This window comes from Paralichthys olivaceus, chromosome 24 (assembly GCF_024713975.1).
Source record: "Paralichthys olivaceus isolate ysfri-2021 chromosome 24, ASM2471397v2, whole genome shotgun sequence".
NCBI classification, from domain to species: Eukaryota; Metazoa; Chordata; class Actinopteri; order Pleuronectiformes; family Paralichthyidae; genus Paralichthys; species Paralichthys olivaceus.
This window is the reverse complement of record NC_091116.1, coordinates 2,810,280-2,831,394: the sequence shown is the minus strand read 5'-3', so window position 1 is coordinate 2,831,394 and position 21,115 is coordinate 2,810,280. Positions and strand designations below refer to the sequence as shown.

Genomic DNA, 21,115 nt, shown 5'->3' with positions numbered 1-21,115 from the left:
TGAGATCAATTATTATTAAATTATTGATGACCATATACGACAAAGAATGACATAATGTGCCACACTCACGGCTGATGAAGGGCTGGATGCTGAGGGTCAATGAATTGTGTGAGATGTGTCAAATCTGTTGGTTATTATTTTTGTTCATTATCATATGTAAACAAATGTAGGCAAGATTTTTAAAATATATTTTGCATTGAAGAAATAATTGTCTGCATTCAGATTGAGCTCTATATCATCAAATCAGTAATGATTGGATGACTAATGTGAATAACAAAGACATACATATTACATAAACCAATCCTTTTAGCCCATTATTAAGTGGAACATAGTAAATTAAATTAAATGGAAACAGTCAAACACATTTGCAGAAGCATTGACAATTGTATTGATTTAATATACACACATACAAATATTAATAATATGCATTTTCATTAATATTTTATGCCAGTGACAGTATTCGACCAACACTCACAAAGCACTGCTCAATAGCCATGAATCTATGAATGAAATTAAAATATGAAACCTTTATGTGCAGTGTAAAATCACATTGAACACATGAACAACACACAACAATACAATGCTTAATCACAGAATGTCAGTGCCTGTGTTGTGCATCAATAGCTCTCACACACTAAAATCACATAGATCAACATGTAAATATAGATCCTCTCAATTATTTCGCATCAGTTTTAGAAACCAGCCAGCATCAAGGTCCACACTTTCCTGACACACAAACACACACACACATTTTTTACAAACACGAATCCAAACATGCTGCAGAAATGCACAATTCCCCATGCTCTCAGTGACACACAATGCAACAATTAGTTTGCAAAAATGTACCCACTTCCTGGTGATGGTAAAGTAGTTGACTACAGCTGCTCTAGAGTGTTTTCCATTTTCATTATTTTATTTTCATCCTACTACATTTATTTTATAATGCTTGTGCTGTTAAGATTTCACACTATGTACTTACTGACACATAGACTTATATTTTGTTGATGCTTATGTACATATCTACATACTTAATTTAACACTTCATAGCATATTTCATTAATTCCCTCAAGCATATCACACATTATCTAATGGCTCTGAAATCTTTGATTGATTTTCTTCATTTGGTCAAGAGACTAACCTCAGTCTCAGACAGGGATCACTGTAGCTATCAGTGCAACATGTGTATAGTAGCCGCCTAGCTCAGGATTTGTGTATGCTCCGCAGTGATGTGCATCATATAGAAGTCAACCTGATAAACCCCCAGGGGCCGCCATGTTGTGGAGTTATAAAAATTGCCATGGAAATGGTTGCTTCTTAAAAATCTTCTTTGATGATTGATGTGGGGGCAACCATCAAAGGGATTGCTGGCCTGCAAATCCTTATCAAATCCAATCAAAGAACCAAAAACTCTAGACATTAAAGGATATTTCTTTGGTCCTCTGAACTACCAAACATAAATAACAAGTTCCCTTGCTTCAAGTTATTAGCTTGTGAAAATAACAGACCGTCAACTGAGAAGACCACAGTCCTCATTAGTGAAGACAACAATCCTGCCTACGGAGACAACCGCTGATTTGTTCAGTAAAAATTCATCAAGAAGACACTGCTCTCATAACTACAAATCCCCCTTTACCAAAATGGACATCCTGGTAAGAATTTTTTTTTTTTAGAAATGTATGTTCAGGTTCAAGTTAATAATGAATTCCATGTTTCCATTTTTCAGACATGTGGAACAATGCAGTCTGAGATTAAGGCTTTGAAAGAGAAGCTCAAACTGAATGATGAGCTTCTGATAAGGGAGCAGGAGAAAATGACAGCTCGCTCTAAAGCCCACATTGGTGTCCTGGCTGAACTAGCTATACAGAGCAACAAGGTGAAGGCTCTGGAAGAGAAGCTCAAACAGAACGATGAGCTTCTGATGAGGGAGAAGGAGAAAATGACAGCTCACTCTAAAGCCCACAATGGCAAACTGGCTGAACTGGCTGTACAGAGCAACAAGGTGAAGGCTCTGGAAGAGGACAATGTGGCTCTGAAGGAGAAGGTGGCCCTTTTGAAAAGGGATTTGAGCAGGCTTGAGCTTGTGGTGACAGAGATGGAGGAAAGGCAAGCTCACAGCCAAAAGATTGACTCCATGGACAAGGAGACTCAAACCAGCGATCTGCTTCAGGATGAGAATAATGCTCTTCAAGAAGAGCTGATGAAGCTCAGAGCTTCTTATCATGAGGTCTGTCTGAATCAGACTACCAACCAGGAGAAGTTCGACACTGAGCTCCAGGAGGAGAAGCAGGAAAAGAACGTTCTCCAAGAAGAGCTGATGAAGCTCAGAGCTTCTTATCATGAGGTCTGTCAAAATCCGACTACCAACCAGGAGAAGTTCAACACTGAGCTCCAGGAGAAGAAGGTTCTCCAAGAAGAGCTGATGAAGCTCAAAGCTTCTTACAATGTGGTCTGCCACTGTCATGAAGCTGATGTTTCCAGTCGGGAGCTCAATGGAGAGAGTAAGGATGATGTCACTGAGGAGAAGTCTCTCTCCAGTGTTCTCCCTGAGAAACCAAAGAAGACTTCACTCTGGAAGAGAATCCGCCACGCTCTGGGGTTGAGAAAACCACAGTGTTGGAAGTAGTCAGCAGCGCCCATCCAACAGCACCTGAGCTGACCTTACCCAGTGTTGTAATGTAACGAAGTACAAATACTTCTTTACATTTCTACTTAAGTAGAAATTTCACATATCTGTCCTTTACTTTGTTATTTTTATTTCTGACAACTTTCACTTTTACTCCACTATATTTCCTAAGTAAAATGTGTACTTTTACTCCAATACATTTCTCCCAACCATCTTCGTTACTCATTACTACAAATTCAAATCAGAAGAAATTTGAGTTGGTGACATAATGCCGTAAACATTTTGTAGTATATACGTGTGCCTGCAATATATATTATGCCAGTGGGTGGCAGTGTCACTCGATGTACCCCATGAAGAAGAGAGTGACTGTGACTGGTACCTGAATAAGAAAGAGTAAAGTTTGTTCCTCTGAATTAGCTTGCCTGTTAGCTTCTTTTTTCATATACACTAAACAACAAATTCGTTGTCATGTCAACCGCCAAGCACGAAGAAGAAGAAGTCCCGCTTGTCTGGGTGTTGTGGTGAAAAACTAAGTTCCACTCGTGGTCCAAAAATTTCAAAAATTCAGTCAAATAAAAAAGCAGTAGAAGTCAACTTAAAAGCAGCAGAGTTTTATTGTCGACAACAAAACCTGAGAGCATTCAGTAGCGAGCCGGAGCTGCACCAGAAGAACTCTGACTAACAGTGGTGTTGCTCCGCTTTATCTATCCTTAAGGGCCACACCTGTTACGACCTTCCCCCTGGAAAGTCTCCAAGCACCGGGGTTACTTTGGCCTTGGAGCTGGGACTTTCCCTCTGGAGAGCCCCTACCGTACCATGATGAGTCTCTTTTTCTTTTACACAGTTTTTCTTACTCTTGACACCATTATATCTGTCCAAACCATTTACTATTTTTTAAAAGATATTTGTCTCTGATTTTACACCATTATATTTCATTCTTGTCAGACTGCCTTTAAAAAAAAAAAAAGATTATCATTTCTTCACACAAGTTATACATACACTACATACTGATTGTTACACATAGAGTATATTGTTTGATTCGTTTGATGATTCGTAATATCTGTCTTAAACTTATTGTAATCATTAGCAATTTATGTTATAATCACTCCTCAGTTTGCAGTGCAGATTAAAGGTACATAGTGACATTCATATGTGACACAGTGTAATGAACAGAAATTTTACTACACGGACATGTCACATTATTGATGCCATCATGGAAGCACTTGCTGCCGGCTCTGCTGCTACCGTTAATGCTCCAGTAGCAGATGACTATTGGTCACTGTGTGCCCCATGACCCATGAGGTCACAAGGCCAATATAAGCCGAATTTCCTAGCTCTCTTCTCTGTTCTGCCTCTTCTCCTGCTGACCGCTCCTGGTGGAGTAGGTTCTGGCCCTGCTGTCCCAGCCAGGGAAACTTCCTCCCTACACAAGCTCCTCAACTTCCAGCAGGCCTGCCTGGAGCAGACTGCTAAAACCTTCCAAAGGCAGTGACGCGAGAGCCTGCCTAAGAACTTCAGCACAATTGGCCACGACACAAGGTCTGACCAGCAGATGCACAACAGGAGCCACAAACCAACAAGACCACTTCACTCGACTTCAAACAGCACATCCAAAAAGGAACTTTTCCTCTTTTTCATGGACTACCCGTCAACTGGGCTCTATTATTACGCTAGGCTAAGCAAAGGACTGTTTAGTCCTATTTCTATTTCATGTGATGTTTATAAGTTTGAATTGTGTTGTTGTGATATTTGGTAATATGTTATTTGAAAGTTAATGTTAGTTCTGTTATACTGATCAGTTTCTTTGCATGCATCTAACTACTTTCTTTAACCTGGCACCAACACCTCACACACTCATTTCCACAAACTTAACACATACATGTGATCTCAGCCACATGGTCTCAAAACTCCATCTTCATTAATGTTGCATAAGTGTGAATTTTGCCAACCTCTACACTGTCAAGAATTCCATATCCTTCAACTTTGCTAGCTATTGATGTGGTAATTTTGGTTATAGTTATTTATTTAATTATTAATCAGAGTTCCAAATTTGTAGTGAGTAAGTCTTATTTCTTAAATTGGCTATCTTTTCCCTTCCTTTGAAGGGTGGTGCCCCGATTTATCCTTTATCAGTTTAATATTAATATTTTTAATATTAATATTTAATATTTCTCTGATAGCCACATTTATTGAATGCCCAAAAGCACACCATTTAATGGTGCCCCACATGAAGGAAAGTACATAATCGTACCCCGCGCAAGGGAAAGTACATAATCACAACATTTTTGGTGCTCTGTGTGAGGCAAAGTCATGAATAATAACATTATTTTGACTCCTCGTGGAGCACAGCACAACAGCCAACGTTATTTAAGTGATCGCTACTGATGACGGGCTCTCCATCTCCTCTTTAGTCGCATCCATTTTTTTCGCCTAAATATTGATTTATCCTCACCCAAAAGGCAGAGCATATTCTCCAGTCCCTGCAAAGGCTTTGTTCTCACATGTGAACTGGTCCACGCACCTCTCCAGCCAGCCACGTCAGATGAAGCTTCAGAGAGACTGCATGGAGAGGACACTGTGATGGGAGAATCTCCAAGAGTAGTCACACCACTGGGGCTGTGAGGTGGCCACTTTTCCTCCTGTGGATGACTGCTCTTCAGGGTAGGACAATTTCTCTTCCAGGAGTCTTTGGAGCTATTATATATGGATTGTTGGACAGAGCTGGAATTAATGATACTGCGGCTTAATTGTTAATTTCTTCTTTGTTCCACAGGCACAGCAGCAGTGCAGCACGGCTAATCTCCAATTGGGACATGATGTTGCAACTTATCACCTAACTAATACTATTTCCAATAATGTGACTATGCCACGGAAATAATTCAGAGAAGAAAGGAGTACGCGGGAATTAAGAAAGTTTTAAAAGAGAGAGGAATCCGTTTCTAGACACCTATGGCCAGAATGAGGATACACTGGGACACCGGCCCATGGCCATGGCAACAGGTAGGAAACAAAGAGGACACCGAAACACGAGCAAAACATAAACTACAGAAATACCGAGGAATGGACAAATAAAGTATGTAAGTGCATCTAAATGAATAAGTAAGTGAAAGATAACACATGTTAGACACTGAAGACAAATAGTCTAAGAGATTGTATATAGGTCTTCAGTCTTCACTGTTAGGACTGATCGGACGCTGTATGTGTGAGCTATAATGATTACTTCGTTCCCAAAACACAGGCTCTCTAGTGGTTCCAAGAGTCTGTAAGAGTAGAGCAGGAGGTAGAACTTTTAGCTATCAGGCTCCTCTCCTATGGAACCAGCTCCCAATCTGGGTTCGGGAGGCAGACACTGTCCCAGCATTTAAAGTAAAACTAAAAACCTTCCTCTTTGACAAAGCCTATAGTTAGGGCTGGATCAGGTGAGTCCTGAACCATCCCTTAGTTGTGCTGCTATAGGTTTAGACTGCTGGGGGAACTCCCATTATGCACTGAGCACTTCATCACTTCCCTCTGTCTCTCTGTCTCTCTGCCCCCCCACACCTGTTTATTTATTTATTTATTTATTTTAACATGTCATCATGTCAAAGTGTCACTTTGTCCTCCCATAGTCCCTCTGGCTCTTCTCTCTATATCGTTTCAGATAACTCCGGCACCGGGACTGCAGGACAACAACGACTACCATCACCATTGTCATCATTTATTACAATAACTCAGTAATTGATTAATATATATAATCCTGTTGTAGATCACTACATTGTTATTTTTATAGTCAGCCTTGATACTGATGGTGCCAAATTGTTCCCGGTCTCTCTCTCTCCACCTCATCTCTCTCTTCTCTCCCCCTCTTTCCACCCATCTCTCCTTTCCTCCCCCCTTACTTTTCTTTCCTCACCCCAACTGGTCGAGGCAGATGACCGCCCACATTGAGCTTGGTTCTGCCAGAGGTTTCTCCCTGTTAATGAGGGAGTTTTTCCTCCCCACAGTGCTTGCTCATTGTGGGAACTGTTGGGTTTCTCTACGTTAATATTGTTTTAAGGTCTTGACTTTTAAATGTAAAGTGCCTTGAGATAATGTAAAATATGAATTGGCGCTATATAAAAAAAATTGAATTGAATTGAATTGAATTGAATTAATGAGACAGATGCTCAAGAGAATCTGGATAACAAGAATGGACCTCACTAAGGAGGGGCCCCCATATTTCATCTGAATTTCACCTCAACCCACGGGGGAAACGTGGGGGGCAAGTGCCTACTGTTGTTTTCTTAGTTCGATTTTTTTTTTATTGCTGAGTTGCTCAATGTTCTTTGGGCTATTGTTTGTTCTCATGGTATATAATATATATATATATATATATATATATATATCATGGAGTATAATGCCATTTTCCAAAGCTATAAATGAACAGCATATCGTGAGTGTCGTTAAATGTTAATGGGTTAAATAATCCAAAAAAGGACTAAGATAATTTTGAAAATGAGAAAACTTAAGGCTCAAGTTATCTTCATGCAGGAAACACACCTTTCCCAGGAAGAGCATGAAAAGCTGAAGAAATTTGGTTTTAGAAACACCTATTACAGTACTTGTAAACAAAGCAACAAAAGAGGTGTGGCAATACTTATACAAAACTCAACTAAATTTGAATGTCTAAAAGAAATCAAGGATACAGAAGGACAATATATTATAGTGAAGGGGAAACTAGAGGAAGAGATGGTTACGTTAATTAATGTATATGCCCCTCCAGAGAGTACTAAACAATTCTTTAAATCATTATTCCCAGTCATGGCCTTAAAATCTGAAGGTATAGTGATATGTGCTGGTGATTTTAATATGATAATGGATCATAGGGTAGACACAACAAGTATAAAAAGAAATAAGACACATATATCTAAATTTGTAAACATGTCGTTGAAGGAACATGGACTGTTTGATGTATGGCGTGAACTGCATCCGAAGGAAAAAGACTATACACATTACTCTACTTTATATAACACCCCTCGCCCGGGGAGTAACTCAATGTAGAACCGCCACTGCCCTTAAGAAAGGTAGATTGCCACCCTCATGTAATGAAGCAATCATATCTGTAATCCCCAAGGAGGGTAAAGACGCAGAATATTGTAACAATTACAGACCCATTTCTATGCTCAATGTAGATTACAACATATACACATCCATTATAGCAAGGAGATATCAGAATTTCATGACAGAATTAATTGACGAGGACCAAACTGGATTTACTACAGGACGACAAACATTAGATAACATAAGAAGGACCCTGCAAATAGTAAACTCGATACAAATGAAGGAAACTAAGGCTATATTGCTGAGTCTTGATGGCGAAAAGGCTTTTGATGGCGTAAATTGGATATTTGTATATTTAACATTAGAATGTTTTGGATTTAACAAAGAAGCCATTAAATGCATCAATACAATATACCAGAATGCTATAGCTAGAATAAAAATGAATGGTAGTCTAACAAAAAGCATAAAGCTACAGAGGGGAACAGGCCAAGGATGTTGCCTGTCCCCTCTCCTCTTTGACTTATACATTGAACCTCTGGCGCAGGCTATAAGACAGTGTGAGGAAATAAAGGGAATACATATTAAAAAACCAAAACATGTAATAAGTCTGTTTGCAGACAATGTAATAATATATTTAGAAAGACCTGATACAAACCTAACACATTTAAGTATATAAGTATATACGGAGACCACTCATTATATAAAACAAATGTGAATAAAACACAGATTCTGGCTTTTAATTATACCCCTTCCCAAGAAATTACAAATGCTTATAAATGGAAATGGAACTCAGAAAGCATAAAATATCTTGGGGTAACCCTAACAAAACAGATAAGCCATCTTCAGAAGATAAATCCAGCCATTGTGATCAGATTCATATACAAATTAAGAGGATATTGAGAGATGGTCAACCATATCACTGGAGGTCAGTTCAAAGATTGACATTATTAAAATGAACATTTTCCTGATGCTGTTGTATTTCTTCCAATCCCTTACTGTCAAGATACAGTTAGAAAGATTTAAAACCTGGGACAAAATGATATCGAGGTTCATTTGGAGTGGTAAAAAACCAAGAATAAAATATAGCACGCTACAACTGGCTAAGAATCGGGGGGGATTCCCATGGCACTCCCAAATTTAAAGGATTATTATGAGGCAGCACAACTTGGTCAAGTGGTGTGACAAGCATTATAACTCCAAATGGAAAGAGATTGAGATGAGGGTGGCTAGCAAACCAGTGCAATCCCTTTTGGGCAACATTACATTGCTAAAAACTACTAAAAGGTTCAATAGATCCAATAACCTCCCACACACTGACTATCTGGGCTGATTTCAATAAAAGGCATAGATTGGAAAAGAAAGTGAGATTGTTGAGCTGGATTGCATATGATGAAAGATTCAAGCCAAACTTGAGTGACCTGACATACAGAAACTGGGAGAGGAAGGGAATCACTGCCATGTGTACAATACTAAAGAATGGAAACATAATGTCTTTTCAGGACCTTAGAGAAATGTATGGATTAAAAAATTAGGATTTTTTTTAGATAACTACAGCTAAGGGATTATATTATAAGGGAAATAGGGAGCGCAAAAATATTAAACGGAGTGATAGATGTACTAATGCGAGTATATAATGGGTCAAAAATCAAGGTGGTATCTGTGTTATATCAAAACCTCAGAGACTGTACGAGTGCTTCAACTGATTACATTAGGGCTAGATGGGAGACAGAGCTGGTCCTGCAGTCAGGCCCCGTGTTCAGCCAGGCAGGGCCTCACAACCAGACACAGGTTAGGTACTAACTATAGGTTAGAGAGCGATTCAGAGGAACTTTATCAATACCTGTATCAAGAAAGATACTTATTAATGGAGGAGGTCGTAATTCATGATTACTCAGAGTAGTGAACCTGACTGAGTATAGAGACTTATTATAATGGCCCAGTAAAGTATATGAGTTGCTTATGGACGAGGCAGTTATGTGATCCTGTAAGATAACTATAGAATAGATTTTTTTATTTGTATCTGAAAGAACATAGTTCCAAAGAAATCAGGTGTAATCATGACAGTGGATGTATAGTATATAGTATATAGAAGCATAGGAAGTGTCCATATCTCCATTTAGCTCAAAATCACAGTGAAAAAATATCACAACAAAACAGCTTCTAAATAAAAGTATTAGATTCTTGTGTAACCCAGGTTAAAAACCTGTATTAAAAACAATAAATTAGTTGATTGAATGAAGAAAAGTGAAATTCATGGTGGAAAAATCAATTCATTAATACTACGTTTTGGTTAATAATAAAAAACAGATGTTTATCTAAAAGGAGAGATAGAACCATAATAAAATTTATTTAGAGAGTTTATAGAGATTTATTTATAGAGAGTTTTAGTTTGAAGGAGACGGGTTGGAGACGGTCTGTCACCCAATCAGAAAAGAAGCCCCGCCCATTGAGCTGATCGGAGCAGGTTCACTTCCTCTGAAGTTGCCGGGAAGAGAGAGAGCAAGGCGCATTAAACAGACACTCACCATAGGAAGATAAAACAAGAAAAGTGGATCAGACTCGGAAAAGCTGCCGAAGAAATCTCCCGGGACGACCAGGACCTGTGTGAGCACAGTCGGAGGAACCTCTCGGGAAGAGAAACGCATCGGTGAGCGGCCGTCTTGATGTGCTAAAGGCTAATAGCTAATGCAACGAGTTAAACCGTTAGCATAGGAGCTAACATCAGAGCACTAGCTCCGGTGCTGATTGGCGCGAGAGAGACACACTACGACACACCACACATTAATGCTGAAGCCCTGATCCGACATTTTAAAGGTGCATTGTGAGACATTTGTTTGCTCCTTTGTTGCACATAGAGCTGTATTATGTGTGTGTTTAGCACCTTATTTATGCATTCTAAGCTCATCCAGCCATATTTTATTAGCTGTGCACATTACATGTTTTTCTTTCTAGATGATTGATATTGTTTTATGTGCTAATTACGATGTAAAGAGCACAGGATATTTTGATACTGTTGATTTGGAGTGAGGAAGATTATTTCAATAACATAATGTGATATTTTGAGTGTTGCTTATTTTATTACTGAACATTGTGATAGCATGTTGCAACAGTAATTGAGTAAAATTGTTATTCTCTATTAGGCCTAGGACGATAACAAATTTTGCTGGACGATATATTGTCCCACGAATTATTGCCGATAAATGATATGATTGTCAACATGATAATATATCATAATAATGCACACCCTTTCAAATACAATAAACTTTTATTTTTCAGTAATTTTTTACCATCGTAATTGTAATTTCAGGAACGTTGAAATATCCTAAATAAATAAAACAAACAAAAAATAAAATGGACTCTCAGTCTCTGTTAGCAAAAACAGCACTCAAATATAAAACCACACACAACCAAGACAATAAATAAAATGGCTTATCAAGTCTCGATTAACAAAATTGCACTTCAATAAATATTGAACATTTAGGCCGTTTGTGACATGTATTTTCTCGCAGGCAATTCGTTCTGTCTGTCAAACGTTTGCAGCATCTCTCTCAATGCTGGTTTTTCAACTGTACTAAAGGGCAGCATTTCTTTTGCGATGCAGCGAACTACACTTTCTGTGAGCGCACACCATTTTTGCTCCATTTATATTTACTTTGTCGACCAAACGCCTCACTGAGTGTTGACTTTCGGGACGAAGGCTCTGCATCTTGAGGTGCACTTTTTTTCCCCCAGCTGGGAACACTGGGTCGGGTGGTTGTGCTTTAGGTGGGCATGCAACTTTGTTGTGATGCTTTTTTTTGTTGCCACCACTTTTGAACTGGCTCGTCCGTGTTGATGGGCTCACCTTGCTCATTCGGTTATTACAGATGTGGTAGAAAGACATTTTTTTGTACAATGTTTATTTTTTTTAGTACATCAGTTTGGCTGAAATCTGTGGTGCTTCCACCTGCTGAACACAGAATAAACTATAAGTACCAGTCTTGGCTGCTTAACACAGCTAATATTACATGTGTAAAAATTATTGTAGGCTATTGTATTGTACAGTATCTGTAAATAATCGTGTTTCTCCTCTGTTCCTTAATATCTACAGATATGACAATGATTTCAGCATAAAACATCCTTTACTGTGACTTTTTTCATTTCATTACATGAAGCACTGCAACACCTGATGTCCTCTGAATCCACTGTGGCAGCAGCAACAAGGTGGAGATCGGCAGCTTCAGGCTGGTCAACATGTTAATATTGAGTCAATTTCTATATCCATTATGGTTGGTAAAATGAACACTGTTATCACAACAATGTTCATCTTTTACTTTCTGATTTGATAAACTTTAGATAAAAAGTCTTTTCTTTTTTGTCATAAGAGACAGAACGCGGTCAGCACAGCTGTGTCCCTCAGGTTCGTCCGTCCCTAATAAAATGACAGGAAACATAAAGTATGGCATTATTGCCGAGATAAGTGTTACTTTCAAACAAAGTCTATGTCCTTATATTCTGTGGATATTCAACTATGTATTTGAATATGGTTTGGGATTAAACAGTGTACTACAATGAATGTGCAGTATGGAGTTCTTTCACATTAAAAGTATTGCATTTATAATGTAATGCATCATGTGCAATCATTTGCTTTAATTGTTAGTAAGTTATGAAAACAGGTCTATACCTGGTAGGTAAACTGTTCATTCATAAATAAAGTCCAGCTCAACAAGTTTCATACTGCAGCAGCTGCACTAATGTTATTTCTGAACCAATAATCTAATAAAACATTATTACTGAAGTTACCCACAGTAACGTAGTCAAGCCAAATAGGTTGGGGAGCTGAACAACTTTACATAACGTTAAATATCTAACTTGGTGGAGCTCATTCACTAAACACACAGTCGCCTTCAGTTTAAAAGATTTATCACCATAAACTCTAACGCTCCTCTCTCCACTGTGTGAACCGCTTCATGTCATGCCGCTCCCGTTAGCATTGCCATTACTGCTGGTATGTTGCCTGGAGGTTAGCGGAGCTAAGCTAACCAGCCAGGTACAGAGACAATGATACCTGCTCATCACTACTGACACGTAAATAAAAGGCAGAACTTTACACACCACAGACACTTCTCCGTCAGGACAATCAGCCGAACAACAAACGATAATATTCACATGTAAGTGAAAACTCCTCCCCAGACCCGGTCGCGTTCGGTGACAGGGATTAGCCTGTTAGCTCAGGTGAAGCCGAGCAGACCACAGGCTAACAGCCAGAGTGACGAGCTAACAGTGAAGTCACGTGTCAATCAAGTGATAATTATTCACAATTTCAAACCTCTGTATTATCTAAACGCGGGAGTAAGAAAAAAATCGCGCATGCACATGGCAATAAATCGAGGCCGGAAAAATTATCGAGTTCATTTTAATTTATCGTGCGATTAATTGATTTATTGATTATCGGACCAGGCCTATTCTCTATTGATAAAGAGTTTATGTAGATTTAACATGATTAATGTACTATAATTAATTTTTTGAGATTTGAGAAAATTAAGATGAATGCTCTGATCCAACTTATCGTAGGTCAGGTTTTTTGATGGACCCATTTTTGACCTACCTGGATGTTGGAGCCAGTCAAAGTTTGATGGCGAGCCAGACCCTGGAGGATACTTAGAGATACTACGCCGTGGAACCTGAATCCTTTTACACTTTACATACACACACACACACACCATCCACGCAACAGTGCGGTGGGACTGATTTTCCACCTTCACGGTGTTGACTGAACAGTGACTGAAAACAGGTGAACTGAACTTTAGAAAAAATGCAGCTGCAAAACTTTATTTTATTTTTTATTTTCTATACTTACCCGGGTAAGAGTTGTGATAATTTGTGTGATTGATGTTTTTATTCATCCTTCCCATCCTGTAATAAATAGGGAAGCGTATACTCCTGCGTCATCGTTTGATCAATCCTGGGCTCCATAGTCGATCTTAGAACTTCTGATTTCACTGGTTATTGAACCTAGTTACTATTTTTCAGTACTATTCTCTTTTCCTCTCAGAAGGGTTACACTTGTTTAGTTTTATTTCATAATACATGATAATATTGGATCATTCATTTGTATTTATCAGCATGTAAGCTTGTTGCAGTGTCTCAAACCCAGTTTTTCATCAATGTCACAGAAGAACAACAATGAAATGGACGGCTACACACCAGAATTGTATGGACCTGAGGGCAGAAAGTGACCTTACTTTGGAGGAGATGGACGACAAAGAGTTGTTGGACATGGTCTGGGCAGTGGTCAACAAATTGTCAGAGGGCACAAATAACCATCCACTTCCTCAAGATGTCCCTGCTCAGGAATGGCATGACTTGTTCAACTGGATTGGTTCTGATGAGGACCCCCCCCCCCCCCAATAGCATCACCTCTCAGCTTGGAGCAGCATCCTCCTGAAACCCAATGGTGAACTGGCTGCTGCCATAAACTACCAGCAAGTGTCCTGCAGTCAGGCCCCGTGTTCAGCCAGGCAGGGCCTCACATCCAGACACAGGTAAGGTACTAACTATAGGTTAGAGAGCGATTCAGAGGAACTTTATCAATACCTGTATCAAGAAAGATACTTATTAATGGAGGATGGGGTAATTCATGAGTACTCAGAGTAGTGAACCTGACCGAGTATAGAAACGTTTACATTGGTAGAAACCTCCTGTTTGGCACAAAGAAATTCTTCTTTCATTAAATTGTAAAAACTGTGCATGATTGATTTCTTCTGTGGTTGATTAAAGAATCAGTGGTGTCAGTGATAGTGCTGTGCTTTAGAGTTCTGGGAAACACCACAGAGCAACTACAGGTTACAGATATTATTCATCTTTGGTTCATCATGTTCAGGAGGACAATATTAAGATCAGGACAGAGATTATACAAGGCTGGGTTAGGTATAAATGTGTGTGGTGGTGGTTTTAACTCTCTGACACCAAGGGGACAGATGACACAGAGGATGCAGGTTGTCTTATCTCTTATTTTGTGTCTGTTCTTGTCTCCAGTTCAACAATGTGCCATCAGGGAAGCTGACCAAACACCTGGAGGTGAGGCTGGCTCCTGTTGGATTATTGTAAGTATCGCACACATTAATGCAAACACACACAAACACACCTCTGAGCTACTGTTTCTATTTGTCTTCTTATGTGTCTGATTGTGTTTATGTAGCAAAGGAAAGGGGGTTTACGGGGCTCCAGGAGACAGACTTCCTTTTCCCGTGAACAACCGCCACTCACAGTAAGTCTGCCTGACTAGTTCAAAGTCACCTTGTCTGTCATGAATTTATATTTCTTTGATTGAGATGCTTTCATGTTCTTTTCTTTCCTCACAGTTTTAAACATTGGTAATTCATGCTTTCTGTGTTTTTTCTGTTTTTCCACAGAAAGAGAAAATGTGAGAGCTAGCAGGATGATGACATGCCGTATGTCAAGCTTTCGAAGACGGAACAGACACTAAACGCTGTTGCTGAGCTCGAAACTCCTGACTGTGCAGTCGTTGAGCCCAACGTTGAACAGAGAGTATGTGTCTTTGCTTTGTAGGTTTGAGACTCTGTGTCACACAAACCTCATCCAGCTGTGTCTATGACCACACTTCTAAAACTGTTCTCTAACTATAATTCTTGACATCATGACACATCTATATATCCAGATTTAACTTGTGCAAAACAAGAAAGACACCAGTTCATTGTTGATATGCATTATGATACATACCAAATAGATATTAGAAATATAATAAAACAAATGATTTACCAAAATAAAATTAAAATCGCATTTATAAAAATACTATATATATATATATATATATATACATACATACATATACATACATACAGATATACATGCAGATATACATGCATTTATACTTCTGACCAAATGTATTTATGCAAATATTTTAATGACCTATTTTTCTTATAGTAGAGTAGGTTTTAATAATGTGACTTTACTTTTACTTTTGTTAAGATAAAGTATTCTGTTACATTTCATTACTGGATGAATAAGAAGTATTTAAGTGGGCAGAGAAGAGACGGGGACTTTGATACTGATTATAAAGGCTCAGTATAGTGTATGACTTGCTTATGGATGAGGCACTGATACAATCCTGGATGAAAACTATTATAACTAACAGGTTGTGGTTTTAACTCTCTGACACCAAGGGGACAGATGACACAGAGGATGCAGGTTGTCTTATCTCTTATTTTGTGTCTGTTCTTGTCTCCAGTTCAACAATGTGCCAGCAGTGAAGCTGACCAAACACCTGGAGGTGAGGCTGGCTCCTGTTGGATTATTGTAAGTATCACACACATTAATGCAAACACACACACACACACACACACACACCTACCTCTGAGCCTCCGTTTGTATCTGTCTTCTAATGTGTCTGATTGTGTTCATGTAGCAAAGGAAAGGTGATTTCCGGGGCTTCAGGAGACAGAGTTCCTTCTCCCTGTCCAGACACAGGAGGCTCTGGAAGAGATGGCAGCTGACATTGTCGCTGCTGTCCAGACACAGGAGGCTCTGGAAGAGATGGCAGCTGACACTGTCGCTGCTGTCCAGACACAGGAGGCTCTGGAAGAGATGGCAGCTGCCGTTGCTGTCGAGGCACAGGGGGCTCAGGAGAAGATGGCAATGGAATTGAATGCTGCAAGAAAAAGCTCTCTGTCAGCTCTCCTGTTTTCTACTATGGATTATCCAATGCATCTAGTTGAGGACAATCTTCTTCTCCAAAATTCAGTTAAAATAAAAAAAAAAAGATTACAATGGTACTTCAAGCTCCTGAAGTTTGTTACATTCTCCTATTTGTTTTAACCTGTAATGGAAATTACATTTAATTGCATGAGCGGACAATGGTTGACCAAATTGTTAATCTAAAAAGGGTAACCTTAAGGTTTATGATGGTGGCTTAAGAGACACAGAAATTGCCACCACAATATCCAACCAGATGTTTTTTCATTTATCCGACCACCTCTCGTTTATTCGACCGGACATCGTTGCTCCGGTCAGGTTTCTCATTCATCCAATCACATGCTGTATATCCAACCAGATATTTTGTAATTTATCCAGCCATCTTTCGTTTAAAAAAAAAAAAGAGAAACCTTGGTGAGACAAACAAGGGGTGTTTGGATAAATTTATGAAGTGGGATGATTCAGATCTGTACGGACATTTTAAGGTCCTCATCAGTGCATAAAAGCATAAAAGCATCATTCTGTGCTTGGTTTCTCCTCAGAAACAGATCTCTGTCTGCTCAACAAGCTTTAAGATGATGGAGTACATGACAGTGGTTGTCCGATGGTGCCGTGTGCCACAGCCTCACATCAATTAAGCCACATCAGGTCTTGGTGGTACATGAGCAGGTGGAACTGTACAGAAAATGAGACCCAGCATTTGAGAGTTATTTGCGCTCACCTATCCAGCGCTGGTGTTTGGAGCTATATAGCCAAACTGTTCTCTATGTCGTATGTTGGGGTTGCGATGATGTGAAGATGATGAAGGAATCTCCGATGACACCGTCTTGATTGTATATAAAGGTTTAATACAAAAAGTTCAGCATCAATACAAGCAAAGCAATCTGCCTGGAGAGAGATTCGGGGCCAATGTGAATCTTCTGTCGAGGCAACTTCATCTCCTCGTTTATATAGGAGGATTGTTTGCGTAAACCTAAAGAAAACACATCTGGTTTCTTATCCAGCTCTTCACGGTTAAACAGTGACAGGAAGGGAGACGACACTAGCTCAAATTTAGTGTTCCCCTTCGAACTGTGACCTAACACCCTACCATTTGTTCAGGCTTTCTTTTCCTCAGGACCTTTGAACATCAAACCTACAGATACATTTCTTTTATGGGGAGGACTACACATGGCATTTCAGACACCACATATTTCCCCCCTTCGAGACTACGCAGAGTCTTGAAAAACAAAAATAATAACATATATGTTTGAATTTGTGATTTAGCAACATTAAGTAACTTTATGGAGTGCGAGAGTGAAAAACCTGTCAGGTAGCTATCTTTCCTGAAACATCCCTCAATCAATCTAGACAGGAAAATTCTCTCACAGCCCCTCTGCCCGTAGTACTCCAGACCAATCAAAAAAAATGAAGAATTTAATAATCTGTATATGAATATTACTTAAAAAATATATATGGAAACCTCAGAAAAATAAAGTCAAAAATGTCCAAATTCAGGCTGGTCGACCCATCGCACCTTCCAATGGACCTGTCCTTGCCTAGCCCCAATATCCCTAGACATCAAAACAATAAAAAAATCTGAGGTCCCAATATATTCACCCAGTAACAACATCATTCTTCAAAAATTATTGTAAAAGAAAATGTTATGAAAGTTGAATAAGCATTATCAAAGATTAAAACAATATAATCAAAAAAATATATAAGAAAAGACAAGAATATATCACACTGCAGCTCCTTCGCAGCGTCGACTCTCAGTGTAGTGTCGATGGTGTGGTGACTTCTAGACATGTTATCACAGTGTCCTTGCTCAGAGTCCTTCAGTCCATTCTTATTGTCCATGTTTGAGTGTCTTAATCCCTTCAGCATATCCCCCAATATTGTTCTAGGAGGAAAGAAAAGAAAACACCAAACAGTATCTTTTGCAGAAACAATCAAATGCATAGAAATGTATAATTCATGACATCATATTATTCCCAATTATGAGTCACACTTTCCATTTCCCCCCTTTTATAATAACATTCTATATATATAAAAAATACCAAAAACACAGGGCGGATGATAGACTGCACCGAGACATTGTTTAATTCCTAGTTTTTGCAGTATTAGTTTTATCGTTTTATCCACGAACCCTTTGCCATTATCTGAAGAAATTCGGTCTGAAAGTCCCCATCTACTTATGACTTCTCTATACAAAAATTTAGCTACAGACTGAGCATCCTTCCGCTTGGTTGGACAAGCTTCAGGCCATCGTGAAAATCTGTCCACAACAACCAGCATGTATCTTTTTCCTTCAACTGGTTTTATCATGTCAACATAATCCACTACTAACTCACGCATTGGTGCTCTCGGAGTTGGAATGTAACCAGGAGATACTGGTACACCCCTCCGAATATTATTTTTCAGACAGATGGTACATCTGCCTATAACAAAGTCAATTTGTTCAAGCAAGTATGGTGCCCAAAAACCATACTCCTTTGTGATTTTTTTCCTAACTTCCCCCCTTGCAACATGAGCTAACCCATGAGCTTCCTGAATCATCAGACCTAACAGGTCTGGAGGTGCTACTATCAGCCCCACATGATTTCTCCAAAGTCCAGTAGAATCTCGGGTTGCACCTCGATCTAGCCAAAGCTCTTTATTTCAGATTCTGTAGTAGTTTAATCAAATCCTTATGACATGTCTCTTTATCTGGTGAACAGATGATAATATCATCCACATATTGAACAACAGTGCTTTTTAGTTCCTGATTTATCCCTGCCAAATCATCTTTCAATACTTTATTGAAAATATGTGGACTATGTTTGAACCCTTGTGGCAATCTCTTATACTCATAAAATTGTCCTTTGTATGTGAACCCAAATAGACCCTGGCTTTCTAAACTAAGTGGAACACTGAAAAAGGCACCACATAGATCTAATACTGTGAAATGTGTTGAATCCGGAGGAATTTGAGTTAGCAAAGTATGCGGATCCGGAACTTCTGCTGGAGAATCAGCTACTACTTAATTTACTGCTCTCAAATCATGTACCAGGCGATAAGAATCATCTGGCTTCTTCACAGGTAACAAAGGCGTGTTACTTTGAGGATTCTGTGTTATCTTAAGAACATCTGCTTTCAGAAGTCCTTCAATTTGTGGTTCAATCCCTTGGATTGCCTCTTCTTTTAGTGGATACTGGTTCTTCCAAGGAGGTCTGACTCCTGGTCGGAGTTCAACTTTCGTCGGTTATATCAGTACTATGTCGTGACCATAAGCATTCTGGAACTTGTTGCAGCATCTCCTCTCTCATAGTGTCTAAGCTCTCATTAACACTGTAGATTGACTCATGTGTCATCCGCACTATTTGTGGCTGTCCCTGTCCTTGAGCAGAGATCATAATCTTAATGAATCGTTGATCTTCACTTTTCCAGATGGCAAGGTTCTCTTTCACCGGTCGAAAAACAACTTCCTCTGCTTCTGTCATCATTCCTCCTATATGCTTCTACTCATAGTTATCAGACACCAACAAGGTGACATGTGGTGCACTCTTCTTGATAGCAAACTCTTTGTCCAAATAGTCATCTTTATTTATCTTCATAGCTGCTCCTTGTGGTCCCAAGATTATACAGCTCGAGCTGAGTTGAACTTGCTTTGGTTGTCGACTAAACCATTCTTCTGAGTTTGATTTGGTATCATCCTTGAAATACTTAAGCGTACAGTGTAATGGATACTCTGGAGGCTTCGCATCAGGCATGTTTGATATGATAAACTTCTTCCACAATTTAGCTGGTTCCAAAAAATCTGGACCGAGATTTCCAATCCAAAAGACTGAAGAGCCATCAGTCTCCGTTGTCATCGGTAATTGGTGAATTGCATCATCTGGTACTTCCACCAAACAACCTTCCAGTGTACAGTTTATTACACAGTTCAGTCTACATAGAGCATCTCTTCCCAAAAGTGCAATTGGTGTATGTTCTGATACCAGTATGGGTATTGTAGTTTTCAAATTTTTGTAGCAGAGCTCAATTGGTTCTGTAAGAGGAATCAGCTGTTTCACTCCCTACCAGTTTGATTTGATTAAGTTTTCTGAGAGTCTCTTGGTCCTGTTCCTTCTGATCATGTTCCTTTTTCCTATATAGCTCCACTTGATGGGCTATGTGATCTGCATACACACCCTTTGCCATGCTTCCAAGTCCAACCACCTCTGCTAGTTTGCTCCTCACTGGTATCGGCAGCCCCTTCTGTAGCTTGGTTCGCAAAATTGACTGCTCCATCTGATTTAAGTCTGGATCGTTTCCTGTAACATTTCTCCACACTTGATGGGCTCTTGACACATAGGCCCTCGGGTTCTCTTCCTGTCCCAATGGCTCAATTAGAATATTGTCCGGATGTACATTTGTTGGAAATGTGTCTTTCAATGCTCTCCACACTTGACCTCTCCTTGCAGCAAACAATTCTGGATCATTCACAGCAGTTCCCACATGTCGAGTCAGTCCTGCTTTCTGTAGAATCTCTTCCATAGCTGGGACCCCAAGGAGATTAGCCAAGAGTCTCTTAATGTCTCCTACAGCGGGTTGCGTTCCCACCATAATCTCTTCCAGCTTCGAAATCCAAGGATGTGCTCCATCTTGAAGTATAGGCAACTTCTCAAGTATAGCAGACATATCTGTACTCTGCCAAGGCTTGTACTCTAAACTCTGTCCTCGAATTATCTTTTCAGGTACCTTCCCTTTCCTTGAGCGCAGTGAATATTTCTTTTGGGGTTCTTTTTTCTGCAAGTTTTTCTTCAGTATCTGCAGCTC

The 21,115-nt window shown here is 39.4% G+C and overlaps 1 protein-coding gene and 1 long non-coding RNA gene across 4 annotated transcripts in view; both read left to right on the top strand.

Annotated features, from left to right (window-relative positions):
- LOC138407077 (golgin subfamily A member 6-like protein 25) overlaps nucleotides 1-21,115 on the top strand; it is a 122,094-nt gene that overhangs the window by 88,005 nt on the left and 12,974 nt on the right. The window contains exons 4-5 of one of the 3 annotated variants that reach the window (XM_069521419.1): nucleotides 1,874-2,224; nucleotides 2,342-2,818. In XM_069521419.1, coding sequence (XP_069377520.1) covers nucleotides 1,874-2,224; nucleotides 2,342-2,623 — 633 coding nt within the window. In that variant the 3' untranslated portion in view covers nucleotides 2,624-2,818. Of the gene's footprint in view, nucleotides 1-1,485; nucleotides 1,650-1,723; nucleotides 2,225-2,341; nucleotides 2,819-21,115 lie in introns of those variants that run through there. The other 2 variants (XM_069521418.1, XM_069521417.1) reach the window with 2 other exon arrangements.
- On the top strand, nucleotides 4,597-6,686 carry LOC138407007 (uncharacterized). The gene is made up of 2 exons (XR_011240408.1): nucleotides 4,597-5,284; nucleotides 5,397-6,686. It is a non-coding gene; the product is annotated as an uncharacterized lncRNA (long non-coding RNA).